A 22829-nucleotide genomic window follows, 5' to 3' on the forward strand; every position below is an offset into this window, starting at 1 on the left:
CTTTCAGGTGGTGCACAATTTAGTAAGTCCAATGCAGAAAAGCTAAGTAGAACCTTCTTCCTTGTGGCTTCTATGTATAAATGGTTCCTGTTGCAGCTGGTGTATTACAGATGATTTGTCTTTTTGTTAGCTACTAGTTTCTTCCCAACTGGTGATATCCAACTAAGTCATACCAACAGCAGACCCACAGAAATCCATGGGCTTATGTTACTTCATGTCCATTGATTTTAATGTGTTTACTCCAAGTAAATCATTCTTTATTTTTTATAATTTTTTAATGGCAAAGCAGCACTATTTCTCACTTTTTTTAAAAAAAATTAAATTAATTAGATGACCTTCAGGGTCCCTTTCAACTCTACAATTCTATTCTATGAATTCTACACTAACAGGCTGATTCACTAACAAGCTAGTCTTTCTTAATGTGCTTTTCCTACCTATAACTTCACAAAGGGCATACATTGATTTTACAGAATGACAACCTTGTGCTCAAATTATCAAACTTTTGTTTAAAATTATTACTTCTGTGGTAAATTTCCACCTTGAAGTTAAAGTGCTATAGAAACAAAAAAATAAATAAATGCATAACTGTTTTACAGTAAGAGCCTAACACCAGAAATTATTATTGCATGTTCTTTCTTTACTTCTCTTCCCTTCATTCCTTTTTCATTCTAGGTACACCTAGAATCATTCTTTTCACCAATATATTTTCCTGCATTAGTGAATTCTCTTTACATAACTGAGACACAAATATAACTTGAAAGTTTCTTTCTAGAAAAGAAAAGCCAAGTAAGACAAAGAATTTGCTGATACACACATGCCACTCCAAGAATTCTCCTGACGAAGTTCCCACACCCAACTTAATTACTTCCCTACTATAAAAACATATTCCATCTGCATTTATTCTGATACTTCCAAGTCCAAAACCAACACACAATAAAGCTAGCTAAATAAATGAAAGACTTTAGCCCCAAGTAACAGGCCAGGAGCTATTCTGCAAGTAAAAGCACCTCCAGCATCCATTTTTGTGCTGACATTTCACTTTACACACAATGTTTTCTCAAGACTTGTTTTAAGAAGAATGTTCATCATGCCCAATGCCTGTATGCTATGCCATAACCGTGCTCTCTAGTGCCACTAAGGCTAAAAGTTCAATGAGTATTCTAAATAGTGTACATAGCATTTCTAACTTTTCTTTTTGGTCAACGATTTTGATAAGTTCAATCTTATGCATAAAAATACTAATAAAAATTTAAAAAATCAAGAAATCTCGGATTAAAAAAATATATATATATATATATACACTGAAAACCCATTCCCCAAATGGCCTAAATATTCAGTATTGCAAGGTCACTGTTTATTCTATGAAGAAATGTGCATTATGATGGAAAGGCTCTAGGTAACTTGTGTACTTGTTCTGGTCAACCAATAGACTTATAAATATACATAACTGCGGCAAATGAAAATTTGGCCCTTGTGTGGATGTAATGCTTTGGTTAGCCTCAGATTCACATGCTCCTTTGTCCCTTCTCTTCTTCCTCCATTCAGTATGAACAAACAGCGGTTTCCTGCTTGCTTCCTGCACACAGAGCTGTAAGCTCATGATAAACTGTGTTTAGAATAATAGCGAGGAGATCATTAATTGTAATGTAATTGTACCAATTTTACCAATTAATGTAAAATGTAAAAATGTGAGCATTCATTCATTATTCATTCAGATACACCAGTTAGAGAGCTAGGATCTGCTATAGCACCCTGTTGTTTTGTCATTACAGTGGTACCTCGGGTTAAGTACTTAATTCGTTCTGGAGGTCCGTTCTTAACCTGAAACTGTTCTTAACCTGAAGCACCACTTTAGTTAATGGGGCCTCCTGCTGCTGCTGCTGCGCCACTGGAGAACAATTTCTGTTCTCATCCTGAAGCAAAGTTCTTAACCCGAGGTACTATTTCTGTTTTTTTTTTTTTTGCAAGTAAATTTTTATTCAGAATTTGTAAAAGAAAAAAAAAAGGACAAACAAATACAAAAATAGACATTTTAACATAAATTATTCATCCTATTTTCATGCTATACAAAAAGTAAGCATACAATCATACAAAAAAAATAATATAAGCATTAGGCTCTACTTAGCCTTTGACTTCCCTCCACCCTTTTGGTAAGTATCAAATAAATCCCGGATTGCGTAATTAGTTTATTAAAGTTTATACTTATTAGCTGATAAAGTTTTTCTAATACCACCAGTTCCTCCTATATATCCGTTCCAATATATTTCCAAAATTTACTCCAATTTTTTTGAAATTTCTGGTCGTCTTGGTCTCGTATTCTGCCTGTTAATCTATCTAGCTCGGCATAGTTAATCATTTTGACCTGCCAGTCACTTACGTTAGGTATATTTTCTGTTTTCCAGTTTTGTGCCAGCATAATTCTTGCGGCTGTGGTGGCATAGAGAAAAAATTTTTTATCTTCATTTTTTATTTCCTTACCCATAATTCCCAGCAAAAAGGCCTCAGGTCTTTTGGGAAAAGTATATTTAAAAACTTTTTTAAGTTCATTATAAATTGCTTCCCAAAAAACCTTCACCTTGTTGCATTGCCACCACATATGGTAGAGGTCTCCCTCCACTTCACCACATTTCCAGCATGTCTTATTTTCTGATCTATAGATTTTAGCTAATTTTGCCGGCGTGAGATACCATCTATAGAGCATTTTCCAGACATTTTCTCTCAAACTCGTACAGGCCGTAAATTTAATATCTCTATTCCACAATTTCAACCACTTTTCAAACTCGATGTTATAGCCGAAGTCAATTGCCCATTTAATCATTGCCTCTTTGACTTCCTCGTCTTTTGTATGCCATTCCAGTAATATGTTGTATAATTTAGACAATGTTTTGTTTTTACCTTCTATTATTTCTATATTGAATTTTGATTTCTTGTCCTCAAAGCCCATTTTTCTTTTATCTTGCTTTAACATATCATTCACCTGATGATACTGTAACCAACCGGTGAATTGATCCTTTATTTCCTCATAAGGTTTAAGTTTAAGCCCTTGTTCTGATTTTCTTACCAAATCTTCGTAAGTGGCTGTCTTCTCTTCCATGTTGGTTTTTTTTTTTGTTAAGACCTCTACCGGTGAGATCCACCATGGTGTTTTTCTTTCAAGAAGGTTCTTATTTCTTTCCCAGACCTGATATATTGGTCCCCTGAAAATATGATTTAAGAAAGCCCTGTGGACTTTCACCTTCTCATACCAGAGATATGCGTGCCACCCGTACCAATTATTGAAACCTTCTAAATCCAATAGGTCTCTGTTCTCCAGTTTTATCCAATCTTTTAGCCAAAGTAGGCACGCTGCTTCATAATATAAACTCAAATCTGGGAGAGCAAAACCTCCTCTTTCCTTTTTATCAGTTAATATTTTCATTTTAATCCTTGGTCTTTTCCCCTGCCAGATGAATTTCATCAGGGTTCTCTGCCATTCTTTACATTGTTTTAAACCTTTAATAACTGGAAGAGTTTGAAATAGGAACAACATTCTCGGCAAAACATTCATTTTAACCACTGCTATCCTTCCTAAAAAGGAAAATTTCATCCTCTCCCATATTTCCAGATCTTTCTTTATTTTTTTCCATGTAACTTCATAATTATCTTTATATAGGTTTATGTTTTTTGCCGTGATCCACACTCCCAAATATTTCACTTTTTTCACCACCATGATTTCCACTTTTTGTTCTAGATCTTTCGTTTCTTCCTTAGTTAGATTTTTAACCAGCATTTTAGTTTTATTCTTATTTACCTTAAAACCTGCCACCTCTCCAAATTCCTCAATTTTTTGTAATGCTTCTTTTACACTATCTTGTGGATCTTCCAAAGTCAGAACAATATCGTCGGCGAAGGCTTTAATTTTAAATTCCTTCTTTCCTACTCTAATTCCTTTCACTTCTGTTGCCTCCCTCAGTCTCTTATTAAGTACTTCCAAAATTATAATAAATAATAAGGGGGACAGGGGGCAACCTTGTCTGGTCCCTTTATAAATGTTAAAATATTCTGTTGTATTATTATTTATCACCAGCTTTGCTTTCTGTTCTTTGTATATTGCTTCTATGCCTCTTCTAAATTTTTCACCAATTCCCATCCTCTCCAAAACCTTCTTTAGGAAGTTCCAGGAAACATTGTCAAATGCCTTTTCGGCGTCTATGAAAACCAGTGCAGCTTTTCTGTCTATTTTCATGTCCAAATATTCAATAATGTCAATCAAATTCCTTACATTATCCCGTAATTGTCTCCCTGGGAGAAATCCTGTTTGGTCACCATGGATTTTATTAATCAAGACCTTCTTTAATCTTTCCGCCATTATATCTGCAAATAGCTTATAATCATTATTTAATAATGAGATTGGCCTATAGTTCTTTACTTCCATAGTGTCCACCTCTTTTTTAGGAATCAAGGTAACATAGGCTTCCTTCCAGGTATCAGGTATCTTTCCTTCTCTCAATATATTGTTCATAACCTCTCCCAGCACTGGTGATATTTGGTTAATTAATATTTTATAATATTTGGCTGGAAGACCGTCCGGTCCCGGCGCCTTCTCAGCTTTCATCTTTTTGATAGCCTTTTTTATCTCTTCCTGTGTTATTATCTCATCTAGTGCTGCTCTTTCATCTTCTACAATTTGTTCCAGATGGTGTTTTTGCAAAAATTGATCTATTTCTTGTTCTGTTTCCTCTCCTCTTTTATATAAATCCTTATAATATCTTTGGAATATTCTTTTTATTTCTTTTGGTTCTTCCATAATCATATCTCCTTCTTTTATTTTGCTGATCATACTCAGCTTCTTCCTTTCTCTCAGCTGCCACGCTAGATATTTCCCTATCTTATTTGCGGACTCAAAGTTCTTTTGATTCATCCTCTTAATTTTCCACTCTATCTCTTGGTTAATTATTGTGGCAAATTTAGCTTGTAATATTCTTAAGTTCTGTTTTAAACTCTCTTCACTAGGGTTAGCAGTTAATTTTCTTTCATTTTCCATAATCTGTGTTAAAATCTGCTCTTTCTTTTTTTCCTTTTCTTTTCTTAGTTGGCTATTTTTCTGAATCAAGAAACCCCTCATGACCGCTTTTCCTGCGTCCCACACCGTCTCTATGGAAGTTTCTCCATTTAAGTTCCACCTAAAGTATTCTTCAATTGTTTCTATAGCCTTATTTACTATCTTTTGATCATTAAATAAATATTCATTCATTCTCCATCTGGCTGTTTTAACCTCTCTACCTTTTAACTCCATGGAAACCGCACTATGATCAGATAGAGTTCGAGGCCAAATTTCGGACTTAATTAAGTTCTGTACCAATTCCCTCGAGACCCAAATACTGTCTATCCTCCCCCAGCTCTGATTCGGATTTGAAAAAAAGGTGAATTGTTTTACAGTAGGATTTTTAAATCTCCAAGCATCCGTCAATCCCAAATTATTTACCATGTCAAAGAAAGATCGTGGTAATTTACCTTCTTTCCCATCTTGTCTTTTTGTTAATCTATCCATGTTCGGCATCACCACCCCATTAAGATCTCCCATCAATATCATTTTCTGATCCATCCATTCCGTTAATATATTATCTAATTCCAAAAAGAAAGCTGATTTTTTCTCATTCGGGGCATATATTCCAACCACAACTATTTTTTCTCCATGAAGGACCATCTGCACCACCACTACTCTCCCATGTTCATCTTTGTACAGTAATTGCGGGTCATATTTTTCCTTTATATAAATTACTACCCCTCTTTTCTTAACCTTGTCGGAGGTCACAAATTCCAATCCCAATCTCTTATTACTTAATACCCTCTTGTGTTTTCTTATTACATGCGTTTCTTGAAGACAAATTAGATCCCAATTCTTTTTCAGCAATACATGCGCAATCTGATTCCTCTTATTTTTATTGTTCAAACCATTCACATTCCAGCTTATTATTTTTAAAGCCATCTATTAAACTATTCTAGCTAATTTAACTAGATTAAATAGAAACTACTGTTCCTTGCTTTCCTCCTCTTGTTCTTCCTCTTCTCCTGTTAAACTCTCCTCTTTTTCTTCTTCTTCACTCCCTTCACCCTCCTCGTCTCTCTGTCGTTCCTCCCTTTCCGCCTCCCCTTCAACTTTTCCCAGGTCCTTCTCATATATCCTCGCAAATTTTTGGAGTTCAACACTGGTGCTTAATTTAAACCTTTTTTCCTTAAAGTAGAATGAAATGCCTTCAGGAAACTCCCATCTATACAATATCCCATTCTTCTTCAATTGGTTTGTTAATTTTTTGTATGCCTCTCTCCTTCGAAGAAATCTCAAAGGAATTTGTTTAAAGATAATAATTCGGTTTCCTTCAGTACTATTTCTGGGTTAGCGGAGTCTGTAACCTGAAGCGTATGTAACCTGAAGCATATGTAACCCGAGGTACACTGTATTATATTGAAGCTTTTCAAACTAAAAGTTCCCCTAGAGTCAGAAAAAGACAAAGAAAACACCTAATTGACAGTATAAAAATTCTATACTAAAGTCACATATAAATTAGAGATTTTAAAAATCTAAAAACAACAACAGAGTAACATTAAAATTAGAGCAGCATTTTAAAACAAACATAAAAACTTTAATAGCCTGCCTAACATCATAAATTTCCAAGAGTTTGCCCATTTCCCACTGCCTCCCAGTTGCATATACATATGGTGGCTAACTTGGATTTGCCTCTATGTCAGGGGTGGGGAATCGAGGGTTCACAGGTATAATTAGGCACTGTTTATCAATTTGGCTTATGAGGCCATTTTAGCCATTCCACATATGCCTACTTGCTCAAGTGCGGAGTAAGTAAAGATGTGGCTGAGCCAAAGGTGGTTTGCAGCTGACTGCTGTGGACAGCAAATTGCCATTTGTGGAGCTATGCAAACCCCAGTGATCAGTTGATTGTTAGGGCTTGCCTAGCTCTATGTACGTCACCTTGCAACTCTCAACAATCAGTTGATCATCCACGAGGGAAAAATAGGTAACCTAATGTCACTGTGAAATCAGATGATCTACAAGTGGCTTTCTCCATGTACCTGTCCAGCTTGTCTTGCGGGGTGGGGCAAGATAAGGATTTGACCCACTAGATGGGATATAATTCCCCATCCCTGAAACATACTATAAGTGAAACTGCCCTAAGAATGGGTGAGGTTATATAGTATAATCCTATATACTTCTTCTCAAAGTACATTCTATTGAGATCAATGGGCCTAAGTCCCAGGTAAATGTGTTTAGGACTGCAGCCTTAGAATGCTTTCAACACTCTGGTGTAAGAGGATAGATTTCAGCTAGGGAGAGACCCTGATTCAAACCACCACTCAGTCATGAAGTTCTCAAACCAATCACTATAATTTAGGCTAACGTACCAAACAGGATTGTTATGAGGGGTTGCAGAAATCGTATATCCTTACCTTGAGTGCTTCAGATGAAAAGCTACATGAAAAGCTAACAAACAGTAATACCCAAAATGATAAACAAGTACTGTACTGATTTTATATTTTGATTAAACTAGACTTTATCTCAAATAGTAATAAACATAGCTGGCACTACAATGCCTTAAGACTAGCCCCTTCTCTTGAAAAGCAATTGAACTCATATTTTAGAATGGCTAAAAACTATACACTCACTTAACTGGGTTTCTTAATTCAGTTGAAAATATCTGTATGCAGCAGTTACAGATATTTAAAAACTCTAGCATTTAATGAGAACAGGAAGGAAAGATGGAATCTCATAAACAGCATGGAAAAGGAACATTGTTACCATTGATCTTAATAGCAAAATTCTCATTGATCTTGATAGGAGAAGGACCACACTTCAAACTACACTTAGTTACATTTGGACAATATTCATCCTAAAAAATGTATTATCCACTGCAATAAGGAAACAGAATGAAAAATTTTAAGGATTTTTCAGTCATCCAGTAGATCTTTTAGGAAGCTTTTAAGAGGTGTTTGGTTCTCAATTTAAAAGACACAACATGGTGGCTTAAAAGGTTATTTTCAGGATGTGTCTTGAAACTCATTCTTAATAGAAAATATTTTGTGTTTTGTGTTTCTGTTAGCTGCTAGTGATAGTCCAATTTTTACCAAGATAGTGTGGAGATTGTTTAAAAACTTGTAATATTTAGACCTATTTGAAAACAGAAGCAATGGATGAAACAACTCAGAAAAGGCCTAAATTGCTTCATATTACAAATTTTACACAAAACAGATGTAACAGAACATAAATACTGGGTGGCATGTTTACAGTCATTCTTACATACTTTATTATCCAAAATAGAGACAAAATTGTCATAAAAGTAATATATGTAAAGCAAATAGTAAAACATGTTGAACAGTGTACTGTTTTCCAAACAGTAGCATTTTTAGTCTACATAAAAAACTAGAAACATTAAAACTGAAAATAAGTAACAATACATAGACAACAATAAAACAGAGAAACCAGACTTTTTATACAGTAATGTCAAAATTACTTGGTCATACATATGATTCTGCATGCCAGCATTTAGCTCTTAATCCAGCCAAAATAAAACCTCTAAAGTGAAATATATTCAGAAGACTACAATAGGAGCTATTTTCAGTCTATGAAAGCAAATGATCTTCTATGATATTTTCATTTATCTTTACCTTTCATGGTTATTCTTATAAATAGCATCACTGCTTTAAAGCACTTGAATTTATCAAAGCACTGTTTAGTTGCTTTACCTGGAATTCTGAGGTTCTGAAACATCTGAATCTGTGCACGCTTTCTTCACCTGCAACAGAGTATGATTGCCAGTTACTTTCCCATGAAAAAACGAAACAGAAAAGTTTCCTCACCTACAGTTCATGCACTTACATCACACAAAATGGACAGAGCCCTGCTCACCATGGTCTCTATAAAATACTTCTCACATTTTACAGTGCGGATATGCAATACTAAACAGTGTGCTTCATTATTATCCCACGAACAGCTGCCAACTTAACTTCCCCTGACTCCGCTAGTATGTAAAACGTTCAGCTAAAATAGTTTGGGAGTAGTCTGACTTGGAACAAAGAAACCAAAGAACCAGGTTCCCTGCTTAGAAACGAGAAAGCCAAACTGTTCTCAATTTTGTAAAGAAATGTTTTCCCAACTGATACGGCTTCTGTTTCCTGCTAAAGCTCACAATAATAAACACCAGATTCTGTGGCAAAAGTGCAGTGTTAGCTAAATAATTCATACATTAATTTTCATCTTCTAAATCCGGTATACTTAATGTGTGTTGCTCCAGTTCAAATATTTTGCAAGTATTATCCATATGTATCTATAATCTAGTATGTACTTTGTCTTTTCAATCTGTGCAATAACTCAATGTTTATCATGGAATGAGCAAACATAAAATATTTATTAAATTTGATTTTCCACATTTTGCATAGCATTTGTGTCTTCTGAATCTCATATACAGTAAGACCTCCTATTAGATGCTTACAGCATTTTAATTGAAACTGGATCAATTGTTATCAGTATGTCCTTTAAACTCCTAAATAAATTATAGCTGTGTTTTATACAGCACATTTGGTATAAAATACTTTATAATCTTAATTACTTAAAATTAAAAAACCCCAACATAATTCCTTCATTTTTGCAATATGCGGCAATGTTACAGGAGGGATAACAGAGGACGAGGCATAGTGATCTGCCAAGAGTGGTCCAGTACAAAAAAACTGGAACTTCACCTAGTTCCAGGCTCCACTTAACAAGAAACTATAGGTTCCTATAGTTAACAAGAAACTATAGGTTCCTACTATTAGAATGTGTGGTAAGCCTTGGGCTTCAATGCTCCCTATTCCGTCTTCTCCTCTTTCACATCCACATGGAGGAGACTGAATGTTCGAGTTTTTGAACGTGCTACCGTCTATTATGACCAAACTCATTGTACATGATGAAATCATTGATCCTTTCCAGCCAGTCTGCTGTTCATAGTCTTTTTCCAGCAGATCATAGCTCTCCTCCCACTCCAGCCAGCTCTGAGTGCGAGGTGGTGGTTCCGTCAGAGTGCGTTGAAGCAGCAGTTTTTGAAGGCTTCCCTTACCTTTGACTTTCCAAGGGGAAAATGAATGCAGAACTAGTGGGAAGGATGTCAGGATCCCAGACCTTCCAGAGTAAGACTCCTAGCAATTCCTGGCTGGAAAGGTCCAAGGAGTTCATCAAGTAGATCACTTGATCAAGAACTGGAAGGGTGAGAGAAGTATCTTCCATTTCTTCCTCTACAGATCGATTTGACTTGCAGAGCTTCCATTCAAAGGTGATTTTTATAAAAGCACAAATTTAATCCTTCATAAGCTGGAGTAGCATAGGCTCTGGTGCCTTTAGCAGAGGCTTTCTCCTCTTGTATGTCTTGGCAACAAAGGGTAATGAGTATTTGCATCAGACTATTTTACTCTCCTTTACTACGACAAACGGCAGCCTCTGCAAAACATGGCTCCCCTTTAATATCCCCCTAAATCTATCTATTTACAGCAGTATAAAGACGTACCGTATTTTTCGCCCTATAGGACGCACTTTTCCCCCTCCAAAAATGAAGGGGAAATGTGTGTGCGTCCTATGGGGTGAATGCAGGCTTTCGCTGAAGCCTGGAGAGCGAGAGGGGTTGGTGCGCACCGACCCCTCTCACTCTCCAGGCTTCAGGAAACTCTGCGTAAGCCGCGGGAGCCCTCCCCCGGCTTGCGCAGAGCCGCCTCTTATCCCGATGCCCCGGCACGCTGGGCAGTCGCGCCGTGGCTTCGGGTAGCTCAGCACAAGCCGCGGGAAGGCTCCCCCGGCTTGTGCAGAGCTGCCTTTTATCCCAAAGCCCCAGTGCGCTGGGCAGTGGCGCCGGGGCTTCGGGTAGCTCCGCGCAAGCCGCGAGACTCCTCCCCCGGCTTGCGCAGAGCTGCCTCTTATCCCAAAGCCGCGGCGCGCTCTGCAGTCGTGCTGGGGCTTCGGGTAGCTCTGTGCAAGCTGAAAGTAAATATGCACCTTGCCAAACAAAGCAATTTAGCAGTGATCAATAAAAACCATTATTACTGTGTGCTTGGTCCTGTGAACTAGCAATAACTGCATCAGGGTTGCCATTCTACTATTTATTTGTAAAACAATAAAATAATCATATCAACTAAATATCATGCCAAAGAGCAAAATATTTTTTTATTAAGAATGATCTTGCCATTCTTGAAAATGGGCAAGCTTGGATTTCTTCAGGAAACGCAAAAAGAGCACTTGATTTAATAAGGGTATAGGATGTGTTTGCCAGCAGTCATTCATAGGATCAGGGCTCAGATGGACCTTAGGGGCTTCCCCTATCCAGCACAATGACAACAACACTCATTGTTCAGAATAAAGCCAATTCATACACATAGTTCTGGGACATGTATGAGGTTTCAGCTGAACTGAGCTACTCAATAACAATATTTTACTCTGCTCACAAGTCAGACACCTTTCGAATAATATTGGTACACTACATTGATTCTTAGAATTGTGTTCAAGGTCCAATGGTAAGAACAGATGGCAACATGTAGAAGTTTGTGTGCATTCTCAGGTGCATTATGTGCACTTGGCACAAGATGCAATGATGGAACAGCTGGCAACATGCATTATGACAGGTGTACAGACAGCTTGAGAGGATGCCACATAATTCCACCTTCCTGTCATAAGATCAGGTAAACACTGGCTCATGGAAGTAGAGGGATTGTCTTACCAAACACACCTAAGGTGATCCATACAAATCTTTCAGCCTGTTTTCTATTGCAGGATTACGGCTAGAACACTAGACCAAGAGGTTAAGAGAAACAGCCTGCCACCATTTTCTGCTGCAGCAACAGAGGCTGCAAGAGAAGGGGTGGTCTAGAATCTCAAATCATGTTTTATTTAACAGTCTGCTTCCAGTAGGATTTTGTGGGCTAAGACAATCTGGATAAATGCAGCCTGCAACATAAATGTTTTTTAGCAATTGGAAGTGGCTCAGTAAGAAGCACAATGAGTTTATAACTAATGTGTAACTCATATTCCTTTTTCAATTCATAGTAATGGAAACTGATGTGAACATTCAGAAGATGGCCTACTGATCAAATACTCCAACTTGAATCCCACATTTGGCAGAGGAGGAGAATAGGAATGATGCAACACATAACAGAAAGGACAAAATTCCTCCCCTAACTCTTTCAAGTTCAACACAGCTTATACAAATTCTCTACTGACCACCACCACCTATATCCCACTTTATTCTCATAACACTTATGAGACACGTAAGGCTGACAGATAGTTCATTCACAGTTCTGCTTTTCCCACTCGCCAATTCAGAGGTAAACGGTGGGTTTTCCTGGAAGAAAGCGGGGGGACAAGTGGAAGTGTACTTGAACCCAGAGGGTGACCTCTCTACTCCTTCATTGCCTCACCTGGTCCTCCATTTCCACCCAGCATTTTGGTACCAAAATCATTTACATATCTTGTAACTCTAATCATATGAAACCCTTTCTTAAATCCCTTCACCTGCTTTCTACTTCCACATTAAGCATGAGATCCTTGTCCTTACCTTTACAGGCTTCTATGGTCATACCCTGCTCTAACATCTCTCTAGGTCAGTGGTCCCCAATTAGGGGTCCACGGCCCCATCCCCTGCCTTCCCTCTCCAACTATTTTTTTGGGTCATTTTTGCATGGTAATGTTTCAAATATTATGGTCTATTTTAGCGCTGTGTGATTTTTCTATATACAGTGGTACCTTGGGTTAAGAACTTAATTCGTTCTGGAGGTCCATTCTTAAACTGAAACTGTTCTTAACCTGAGGTACCACTTTACCTAATGGGGCCTCCCGCCGCCACCGCGGGATTTCTGTTCTCATCCTGAAGCAAAGTTCTTAACCCGAAGTACTTTTTCTGGGTTAGCGGAGTCTGTAACCTAAAGTGTCTATAACCAGACTTACAACTGTATTGGCCAAAATTGGTTTTGAAATCACACTGCGACAACAATTTTGACCCGGTAATATGCAGTAATATAACACTCCACACGCAAGGGAGAACAGGGTAACCGACTTCAAGGCACCGCCAATATTGCATGATCTCAGCCAATCACACTGCTGATGTGAGTTGCCTGCCCCTCACGCTGGCAGAGAACAGGGCAGCTGATCACTTTCAGTTTAAGGCACTATGGCACTACCTTCCCCTGGCACTGAGAAAGAGCAGCTTTTCTCGGTCAGCAGGAAAGCAGCAGCAGCCACAGCGGATGTGTATCTTCGCTGGCTGCCACCACTGGCTGTGGCTTGATGCACCCCCCATCTTCATCCCCTCTACCATGCGGCAGAGGGGTATCTGCTTCCTCTCCTCCCCCCCATTCAATCCCCGCAGCTGCTCCTTCCCTCATCCCACCTGATCTGCACACAACCTACCCGCCTGACCTCCATGACTACAACTCCTTCAATCCCTACATCTGATCAGCATGCATCCCACCCACCCAAATCTCTGTGACTGCTCCTTTCCTCATCCCCACGCCTGATGTCCACTTTCAAACACTGTGATATATCAGAATACCCTGATATTTAGCTGCTGATATATCACGATGTTGAAAACCAAGTATCACTCAACCCTAGTCTGTTTTTTAGCATGCCTAAAATTCTTTGTTTATTTGGGGCTACCCAAATTTTGTTCAAAAAATTGCTTTGTAGAGGTAATTAGAGTAGAGTTATCAAGGGGGTGTGTGGCTTGGCTTTTGAAAAATAGGGGATCCTCAGTAATGACCTAATAGTGAACCACTGTTCTAGGTAAAGGTAAAGGTAGCCCTGCCCGTACGGGCCAGTCTTGACTCTAGGGTTGTGAGCTCATCTCACTCTAGAGGCCGGGAGCCAGCACTGTCCGCAGACACTTCCGGGTCACGTGGCCAGCGTGACGAAGCTGCTCTGGTGAACCGGCACCAGAGCAGCACACGGAAACGCCGTTTACCTTCCTGCTATAAAACGGTACCTATTTATCTACTTGCACTTAAGGGTGCTTTCAAACTGCTAGGTTGGCAGGAGCTGGGACCGAACGACGGGAACTCACCCCGCCGCGGGGATTCGAACTGCGACCATGCGATCGGCAAGTCCTAGGCGCTGAGGTTTTACCCACAGAGCCACCCGCGTCCCTGCACTGTTCTAGGTAGTTTTGCCAAAATTTCATAGAAAATGTGGATTTTGTTTAGGTATTTGAATGAAGTAAGAGATGTCATCACATTGATGATGCTCTGGAAGGTAGTTCTTGAGGAAGGGGGAGAACTTCAGACAGTGGATGAACTGAAATGTCACCGATTATAAATGTGTATCAAATATATAACAAATCCTTTTTACATTTTAGTTTTTTATTTCTATTGTTGCTTATCTGAAAAGGGTACTCAACTAATAGCACAATCCTAGCCATGTTTCTAAAGTAAGTCCAGTTGAGTTCAATTAAACTTACTTTCAGTAGTTATGTACAGGACTGTAGCTATAGGCTGCAATCTTATACACCTATACCTTGAAGTAAGTTCCACTTTACTCAGTGGGACTTACATCTGAGTAGGCATTCCTAGAATTTCACTGTTAATGTATAACTGTCTGGAGCATACAAAATGCTACATGTCACACTTCTGCACAAGTTGTTGTTGTTGAAGGCTTCTTTATTTGTTACAATTAATGTTTTCTGCTTCTCTTTGTATTAGTTGTCTGTGCAAAAATCCACACATATTGTCTTTTTTCCTCTTTTAATATTTACTGCCAGGCATATGGGGGGGGGGACCCTAGTCACACCTATCTTCAATAGTTAGGGGCTCTCTTAGTAGATAGCTATTTCTAAAATTACAATTTTGATCAGTTATAAATAGGTTTACAAGATTTGCCTCTGAGTATTTATTAAACTAATAACTATGTTCTAACCCATCCAAGCAAGGATTTCAATTTCACTGTTGTGTTCTAAGCATTAGTGCCTTACAACTAATATTAATGTAGTCCATTTTTGTTTAACAAGTATCTTTTCACTATTGAGTACTTTTAGAAATAAGCATATAGGATCTATTTTTCTTTTGTTTTAAATCATATCATTGCTGGCCCAGAGTTATAAGATAAAATGTAAATATGCCTATATTTACATAAATAAATTTATTTACATCTTCATATTAATGAAATACCAGGATTTATTTTTTAAAAAACTTGACAGTATTGCTTTGCTAAAAATTATATGCATGTCTACTCAGAAGTAAATCCCACTTAGTTCAACTATATTGTACTTTAAGGCTGAAATCCTACACACACATGTACTTGACAGTTACTCCCATTGATATCAGTGGCACTTCTGAGTGTACATAGGATTGTCTTGTGAATCTTTAAAAGTCAATTAGCTAGAGAAAAACGTAGAACCTTTCCACAGTATATGCAGTTTGTTCTGATTTTTTTTCTATTTGCTTATAATGTTTCTATTTACTTCATTGGACTTATATACAGGGCAAATTTCTTGTTGTTTCCCATAACCGAGCATTTCACAAATAGAAGTACTGATGCACATTTAAATCACAATAAAATATTTTTAGACATTTCTGTCAGACTGCTCCAAACGTTAAAAACAGGTTTTTAACCAATGTTATTTAATTCTAACCTAGATATAATGCACATTATATTTGTTCGCCATCTCACATTACACACGGGTAAGCAAATATTACCCGTTATCATTCAACATACATTTAATAGGTTGTTTGATATTTGTCTTTCTTTAACAGCTGTCTTGCGTTTTCTAAACATACACTCATCATTTTTACAACATTAAATTTGAGAGGACTTTCCGTATGCTCTTTTATGTTTTAATTTATGGTATTCATTAAACTATTTTATAAAACCAGTGTAATTATAAATAAAGCCTAACAAAAATATTTTTGAAAAGGGGGTTGTTTAATCTAAACATTTTAAAATGTACTAGTAGGAGGTGTTCATAGGTAAAATTTTAGTGTTCTAAAAGCTGTTAGTTTAGAAGCCAAACCCTGTCTGATTAAAAAAAAATGGTTCAGCTGAACTGAAATATGAAAATACTAAGCAATCTAAGAAAAGAAACATGTAACTGGATACTGCTGCTTGCTGTTCACTAGACCTGACGAACCAAGTTGAGGAGCATATTGGCTGTAATAATTTATCATACTTTTCTGCAAAACAGTGTCCCTTAACAATACAACTCCCTGCAGCTCTAAATCTATTTTCACAAGTGGACAGTTCAAGCATTTTATTTTTCTCTCCAAAGCTTTACTTCCTTTTCTAAGGTAATAAAATACTCCTGAAGCAAAAGACTCTCCCAAGTTCTCTTGAATGAAAGAGACATTTAAGAAGCAGTAGTTGTTAACGCCAATTCACATTACGAATCCTGAAGTGCAATATAACACTTAACTCTATGGTCTGTTGTTCTCCTTCCAAGGTAGAAAAAACATTTATGTATACATAGCTATAGCATTGCTTAACTACTATTGTTTTACAGCCAAATACATTATTTGCATCACTATAAACTATATTAAAATGTTTGAATGATTTTTAAACCCAGATAAACTGCTACAAAAAGCAAGCTCAATATTTTAGCTCTGGAATGTCAGATTAAAATATCTAACAATGAAAGAAATACTATAAATGATGTGTAGTTTTCTATTCCAAACAGCCATTAGTCTATGAAACATTGCAAAACAAGTATGTAAAAGGTATTCCGTAACACACAGAGGCTAAAATTCAAAACACACTTATCCTGGAGTAATCCCCACAGAACACAGTAGGGGTAACTTCTAAGTAAAAATATACAGTATAGTGCTATTATTTTTTTGAACGAAAACGTATTTCTGCCAAATGTCTGATGATCTTATGTCTCTCCTGAAACATAATTAAATATTTCATATATTAGTAAAAAAGCAGGATGCTTACTGTGAAATGTATAAATATCGTGAACGCATATTTAAATAACTATCATTTATGAATGATGGTTGAAGTTAGAGCAGTTAATAACTTCCACACATATGAGATGTGATCAATTTTTTAAAAACCCTATAAAACATGCAAAGTAAACTATGGAATATTATCACTAAATAGGAAAAAAACTCATTAATGATTTGATTAAATAAACAGACACTATTTAGTCTCAATTGCTTTCTGAACATGCTAATCATTGTCACATACGGAAATAAATTACAGGCTTACCTCATTTCCCTCTCAAGATATTTAAAAGAATTCCCCAGACACTTTGACTCAAATTTGGGAGGGGGGGGGAAAGCATATATTAAGTTCTGCAGCAACAAAATTCCTCTATCCAACACTGGAAATGTGTAGCCAGTTACAGGATCAGATAATTCTGTAGACAGCACGATTGTCTCAAATTCAGGTAGAACGAAAGACACTTTGTTCTTCCTTGAGCAGTCACCGCAGGCTCATTGGGCTTACTTAAGTTAACTAAAGTGAGATCTGGATAGTAAACAAGCTTGGCTCAGACCAATGGCTTTCCACACCCTTCTGTTTATAGTAAGATGACTTGCATTCAGAGGTCACCCTCATCAACAGCTTCTGTCTTTCAGTGGGTATCTTATGTGGTGCATTTATCCCAAGGCTCTTTTAATGAACCCAGCTCCCCAGCCCCTACTTGCCTGCTGTCACTGTGACACATCTGCTTCTTATTGTATGAAATCCCTTTAAAATTTAAATGCACAGAGCTATGTCTACATATACACATACACTATATCAATGATTCATTCTAGATGAAGTGTAAACATACTAACACTAAAGCGTTTTTACTTATTTTAAAAAATGTGTTTTCTAAATGAAGCAGCAGCAGCAGTAGTAGTAAGAATAAATAACATATCTGTCCCAGGACTAGCATGTAAGAATTCAGTAGATGTTTCTGGTAACATACCAGAAACAAAAGAGAACTGCCAAATAAAAGTGGACACTACTTTAATATCCACAAAAAAAATCTGTTCTCTCTCCTCCATGGGCAGAATCAACTCAACAAAAAACAAACAATGCTGATAAGACTTTTTTATTCATTCATGTTACCACCATTTTTACCATAGTATATTTTTGTTGTAGTACTACAAATATGTGCTTTCAATAGTACTTTGCATGTTAAGGTAGGAAATAAATATTCTGAGTATTGTCTAATGTTATTGTTATTATTATTGCAACTATTATTATACCAGCTGCCTTTAGCATATTTTAAGGCATATGTTGCAACAGTTGTGTAAAACAATATTTAATAGTTTTAAAAATAACAATTCAGTTTATTGATGGCCACGTATCGCATTGAGAATCCTGCTTCCCACCCTTTCCTTTAGAATAGGAAGTATAATTTTACACTCTACAAAGATGCAAAATTCAGAAGCTTGGTGGAGAGTTAAAACTGAAGATGGCACTCTCTTCCAACATGAGCACAATCTAGCCTGCTGTGCAGACTTAGCATTTGAGTGAAAGTTACACCTGCAGAACATTGTCGGCACATTGTCCTAGTGCAACATTTAAATGACAGCAGCTTGACTCTGTTAAAGCTAATAAAACATGATTGATGACTCGGATTAAAAAGCTATCTAAGTAGATTAGGATATTTGTGCCATCATTTGACAGCTCCAACACTTTATTATTAGAAAGGATTGCCAGGACCATGAGGGTCATTAATAATGCTTACATTTAGGACCATCTTCCACATTACTTTTTAAAAGACACATGAGTATGCTCTACCCCATGTCCTCAGTGTATTAAAGGAGAGGTAAAGGTAAAGTATATATCATGAAGTACAAGCTGTATTTGTGAAAGGAGAGGGGGGGAAATCCTTACCATATAAATAGCCCTTTATAGACATTATCTCAGCAACTCTGGCAACAACCCTCTAAGGCAGGCTGATCCTATGACTCTAATATTACAGAGAACAGAGGTGGAGGTGAAAACAGTAACAGCTTGCCTAAGATCACTAGAGAGTTAATTGTTGGGATGCTGTTTAACTGCGGACTTCCCATTCACAGTCTATTCTGCACTAGAAATATATATAGCACATTCTAGATTTTGAATCTGATGGACATTCCCATGTATCTAAGGTCTGGTTGTAACTCAGAAATGCATAACTTTTATTTTTAAAAGTTACATAAGAAATGTATTATGCACACGATTTTTAAAAATCTGCTCCCAAGCTCTCATAGTTATTCTTGGGAATATTATTTACAACTGCCTCTCTCCCACCCCCAAATAATACAGAGCATTTGCACTTCCTTAAACAGGTGCCCCTCAGCTGTAATTATCCGAAGCATTAACATCTCAAGTAATACTCACTTTGTTGCATTAACCAGCATAAACCAGGCCAGACTCTGACAATAAAAGCCCACTGAAGCATGTTTAAATTCTGAAGGAAGCATATTGTTATAGCCTTGTTTTTTACTGCTACAAAAGTCAAAGGGAAACAGAGTAAAAGGTGCAATGCAGTAACAGCAACTAAATCTGTATAAAATAAAACCTATGCAAACAACATATAAATTAACATAGTTTATAATCTGAACATTTATGAAAAATAAAAATACAAAAAATTAACACCAAAAAGCTCAATGTACCTGTCAGGGAACTGACATCGGAGCTAGAGGCGGAGGGAAGGCTCTCAAATGATGCTGGAGAAGGGCCCAGCAGGGAGAGAGGCAGCTCCGCAGATGGGGAAGCAAATCAGCGCAACACCAGGGATATAGAGGGGCTGATGGGGGAATCGGCGAGAGGGCTCCAGGACTCTTCACCGGACACCAGCGGGGAGAGCACGGGTCCTCCGCTACCCACGCCCACCCTGCGCAGAAGACTTCCGCACAGAGAGAGTAGGAGGAGACTGGGTGTCAAACAACTTTTATGTTGGAAAAGATTTAAGAAACGCCCACTGACGGATTCTGCTAGCGACTGAGGCAGCCACGAAGTGAAGGGCTGTCCAGACTGAAAGGTTTAGCAAGGCAACAAAGCCTGGAGAGGTGGCAACTTACTCATGAGCAACCCATACACATTACAGTACCCAATGCATATAAAACAAAAATAAAATATTAGTTTACAGATGGAGATTAAATGTCTTTCAAAATAAAAATGCCCTTGCCCCACTTCTGATGGTATCTCCATGCCAATAAACTGATTTTGCTGGTGAGTCCTCTTTTCAGAGAATCCTCGAAACAGAAGTTCTGCAATTGAGAACTCAAAGAATACTCATATCATTCAAACTAGTTTCTAAGACTCTGTATGGGAAAAGAAAGATAGCTGAAGTGGTTTAAAACTACTGCTGAGGTTAAAAAAAAAATAACAAACAGACCTTCCATTCAAATTTGCTATCTACAACTATGGCAGAGAATGGGAGGCATTTTTGTTCAACACTGAGGAGAAAGCTAATGGTGATATTCAACAGAGTCATACTCAGAGTAGGCCCACTGAAATCAATAAACAAGGGGCCTACTCTGAAGCTTAGTGAAATCAACGAGGCTACTCTATGACTTAGTTTGATGCAACCCAGTGTAGATAAGGTCCAAAGCTCATGCATGTACAACAGGGGTCATCAATATTTTTTGGACTTGTGGGCACATTTTGATTTTTGAGTGGCTGCACACAAGCAGGAACTGAGTGTGACAACATTCTCCCCTTCTGTGGTTACCAGCAAATTGGTATTTAGAAGCATACTGCCTCTGAAAGTGGAAGTAGAACATAGCCGTCAGGGTTAGTTGTCAAACTGCCTATTATGGGAACAAATTTAACTATGTGCTGCATGAAGAGGTACTTTATTTTGTCTGTCCTGAATCTTCCAACATTTAGCTTCATTAGTTGTCCACAAGTTCTAGTGCTATGAGAAAACAGTAATTATTTTTCTCTGCCCAGTTCCTTTACACAATGCATTATTTTATACATTTCTACCATGTTGCCTTCTACAAGCCTGTTCTCTGAATTTCTCTGAAACAGAAATATTGTAACTTGATCTATTGCTTTGATCATTTTGGTTACTCTTTCCTGAACTCTACAATATAATTTCTGAGGAGGATGACCAGAACTGTACACAGTATTCAAAATGTGGTTGCACCATATATTTATATAGCAGCATTATAATACCAGAGTTTGCCATCATATCCAAAACAATATATTTACAAATGAATGTTGATCTGTAAGTGTACTAATTTTTACTACTTCAAATGTAAAATTCATATTTTATAGCACCTTCAGATCTGAATGTTCAAATAAGTCACAGTTTATTTTAGTAATTGATGCACAGTATATATGGAAGAAGCCAGGTTTCAGGGGGAAAGTTTGTGGCTCTGAAGGTGATTTTTAAAGTCACAGTATTCTACAAGAGTTCCTGTTCAGCAAAACAGAAAATAGAGAGATACAAAATGGGGGTGGGGGGTGAGGAGTGGTTTATCAGCTCACAGCTAAAAATTACTAGTGAAGTGGCCACATTTCCTCATACAAAGTAAGCAATGATTTATGGCATACCATGATGTGTGAATGATGCCACTGAGAGAAAAAGAAAGGTTACAGATCAACTTCTGAGAAAAGATAGCAGGCAAGTGATATAAGACAAGGATTAAGTAATCTGTATGGAAGAATGAAAAACATTACATAAATAGAGACAAAGAAAGAGCAAAATTATAAGATGAAAACATTGGCTAAGATTCAATGGCACTTCCACTCATGCAAGGAGAAGGGTTTCAGGTTGCTGCCAATTTCCCCCACAACTGTAGACCCTATTCCACTTGCTTTGGAGGGAACATGGAGTTACAGACAGAAAGGAGGAGGCAGAAAGTACAGTTCACTAAATGGAACTCTACACTCAGCTCTTTGGATCCAAGCCACTGTACATCAAAGAAAAGAGGGAAGAAAATAAAGCACTAGAAATTAGATAACTGCAGAGATGTCCACATTTCAAAAGGAATAACTAAATAAAATTAGCAAAGAAATGGTAGGAACTTGTGTAGTGTTCTCTTATGCCGGCCTTTTTTAATTGCCTATAAAATGAGATCCTTTGTCATAACTATCTGAAATGTGCTAAATTTCCTAACGTCAAGATTACTAGGAAGCCTACAAATTTCATACCACTGGATAGAAAACGATACTATGCTACAAGAAGCAGAAAACTGGCTGAGTTTCCCCTTAATGAAAAAGAAAAGGGGGATGAGTTTGAAAAATCAAAAAATGAAAACTAAATGAATGCAATTTGAATGGATGGAGGAATGAAACTACTTTTTGTTTGCATACCCTAAAACATAAAGCTATGTGAATGTGCAAGAAGGACAGAAATGTAGGGGATAGGACTCAGAAACGTTTCGAAAAGAGAGGTATATTTGAAAGTACACTTTCAAAGAAAGTAAATAGAAATACTAATATAATATATATTATCCTTTTAAAAGAAAAAAATAGCAAAGGAAGTGATAAAAGAAAATATTAAAGTCTGCTTCGTTAAGATTCAGGTACAGTGGTACCTCGGGATACGAATGGGATCCGTTCCGAAGCCCCGTTCACATCCTGAACAGAATGTAAGATGTGACAGCGCGTCTGCACGGGTCGCATTGCGCCGCTTCCGCGCATACCGTCATTTTGACTGTCTGCGCATGCGTGAGCGGCGAAACCTGGAAGCAATGCACTCCATTACTTCCGGGTCGCCGCAAAGCGCATCCCTAAAGCGTTGAACCTGAAGCCTATTAATCTTGAGGTATGACTGTACTTGTAGATGCCCAAGTTGGGAAACAAAAATAGGGAGAGAACAATCCCTGTGTGCATGTGTATGCACATAAAGTTTCTTAAACAAGCTTAAGGGGGGGGGAGAGAAAATGCATTAATTGCACTTAGTTGC

General features: G+C 37.5%; 1 protein-coding gene across 18 annotated transcripts in view; it reads right to left on the bottom strand.

The window, feature by feature from the left end:
• EYA4 (EYA transcriptional coactivator and phosphatase 4) overlaps positions 1-22829 on the bottom strand; it is a 114274-nt gene that overhangs the window by 53717 nt on the left and 37728 nt on the right. For 14 of the 18 annotated variants that reach the window (XM_082215939.1, XM_082215940.1, XM_082215935.1 and 11 more), the window contains exon 3: positions 8737-8786. The exons of 2 other annotated variants lie outside the window; for them this stretch is intronic. In XM_082215939.1, the coding sequence (XP_082072065.1) occupies positions 8737-8786 (50 nt within the window). Of the gene's footprint in view, positions 1-8736; positions 8787-17194; positions 17441-22829 lie in introns of those variants that run through there. 2 more of the 18 variants (XM_082215937.1, XM_082215948.1) reach the window with 1 other exon arrangement.

Source organism: Podarcis vaucheri (assembly GCF_965113315.1).
Source record: "Podarcis vaucheri genome assembly, chromosome: 3".
Classification (NCBI taxonomy): domain Eukaryota; kingdom Metazoa; phylum Chordata; class Lepidosauria; order Squamata; family Lacertidae; genus Podarcis; species Podarcis vaucheri.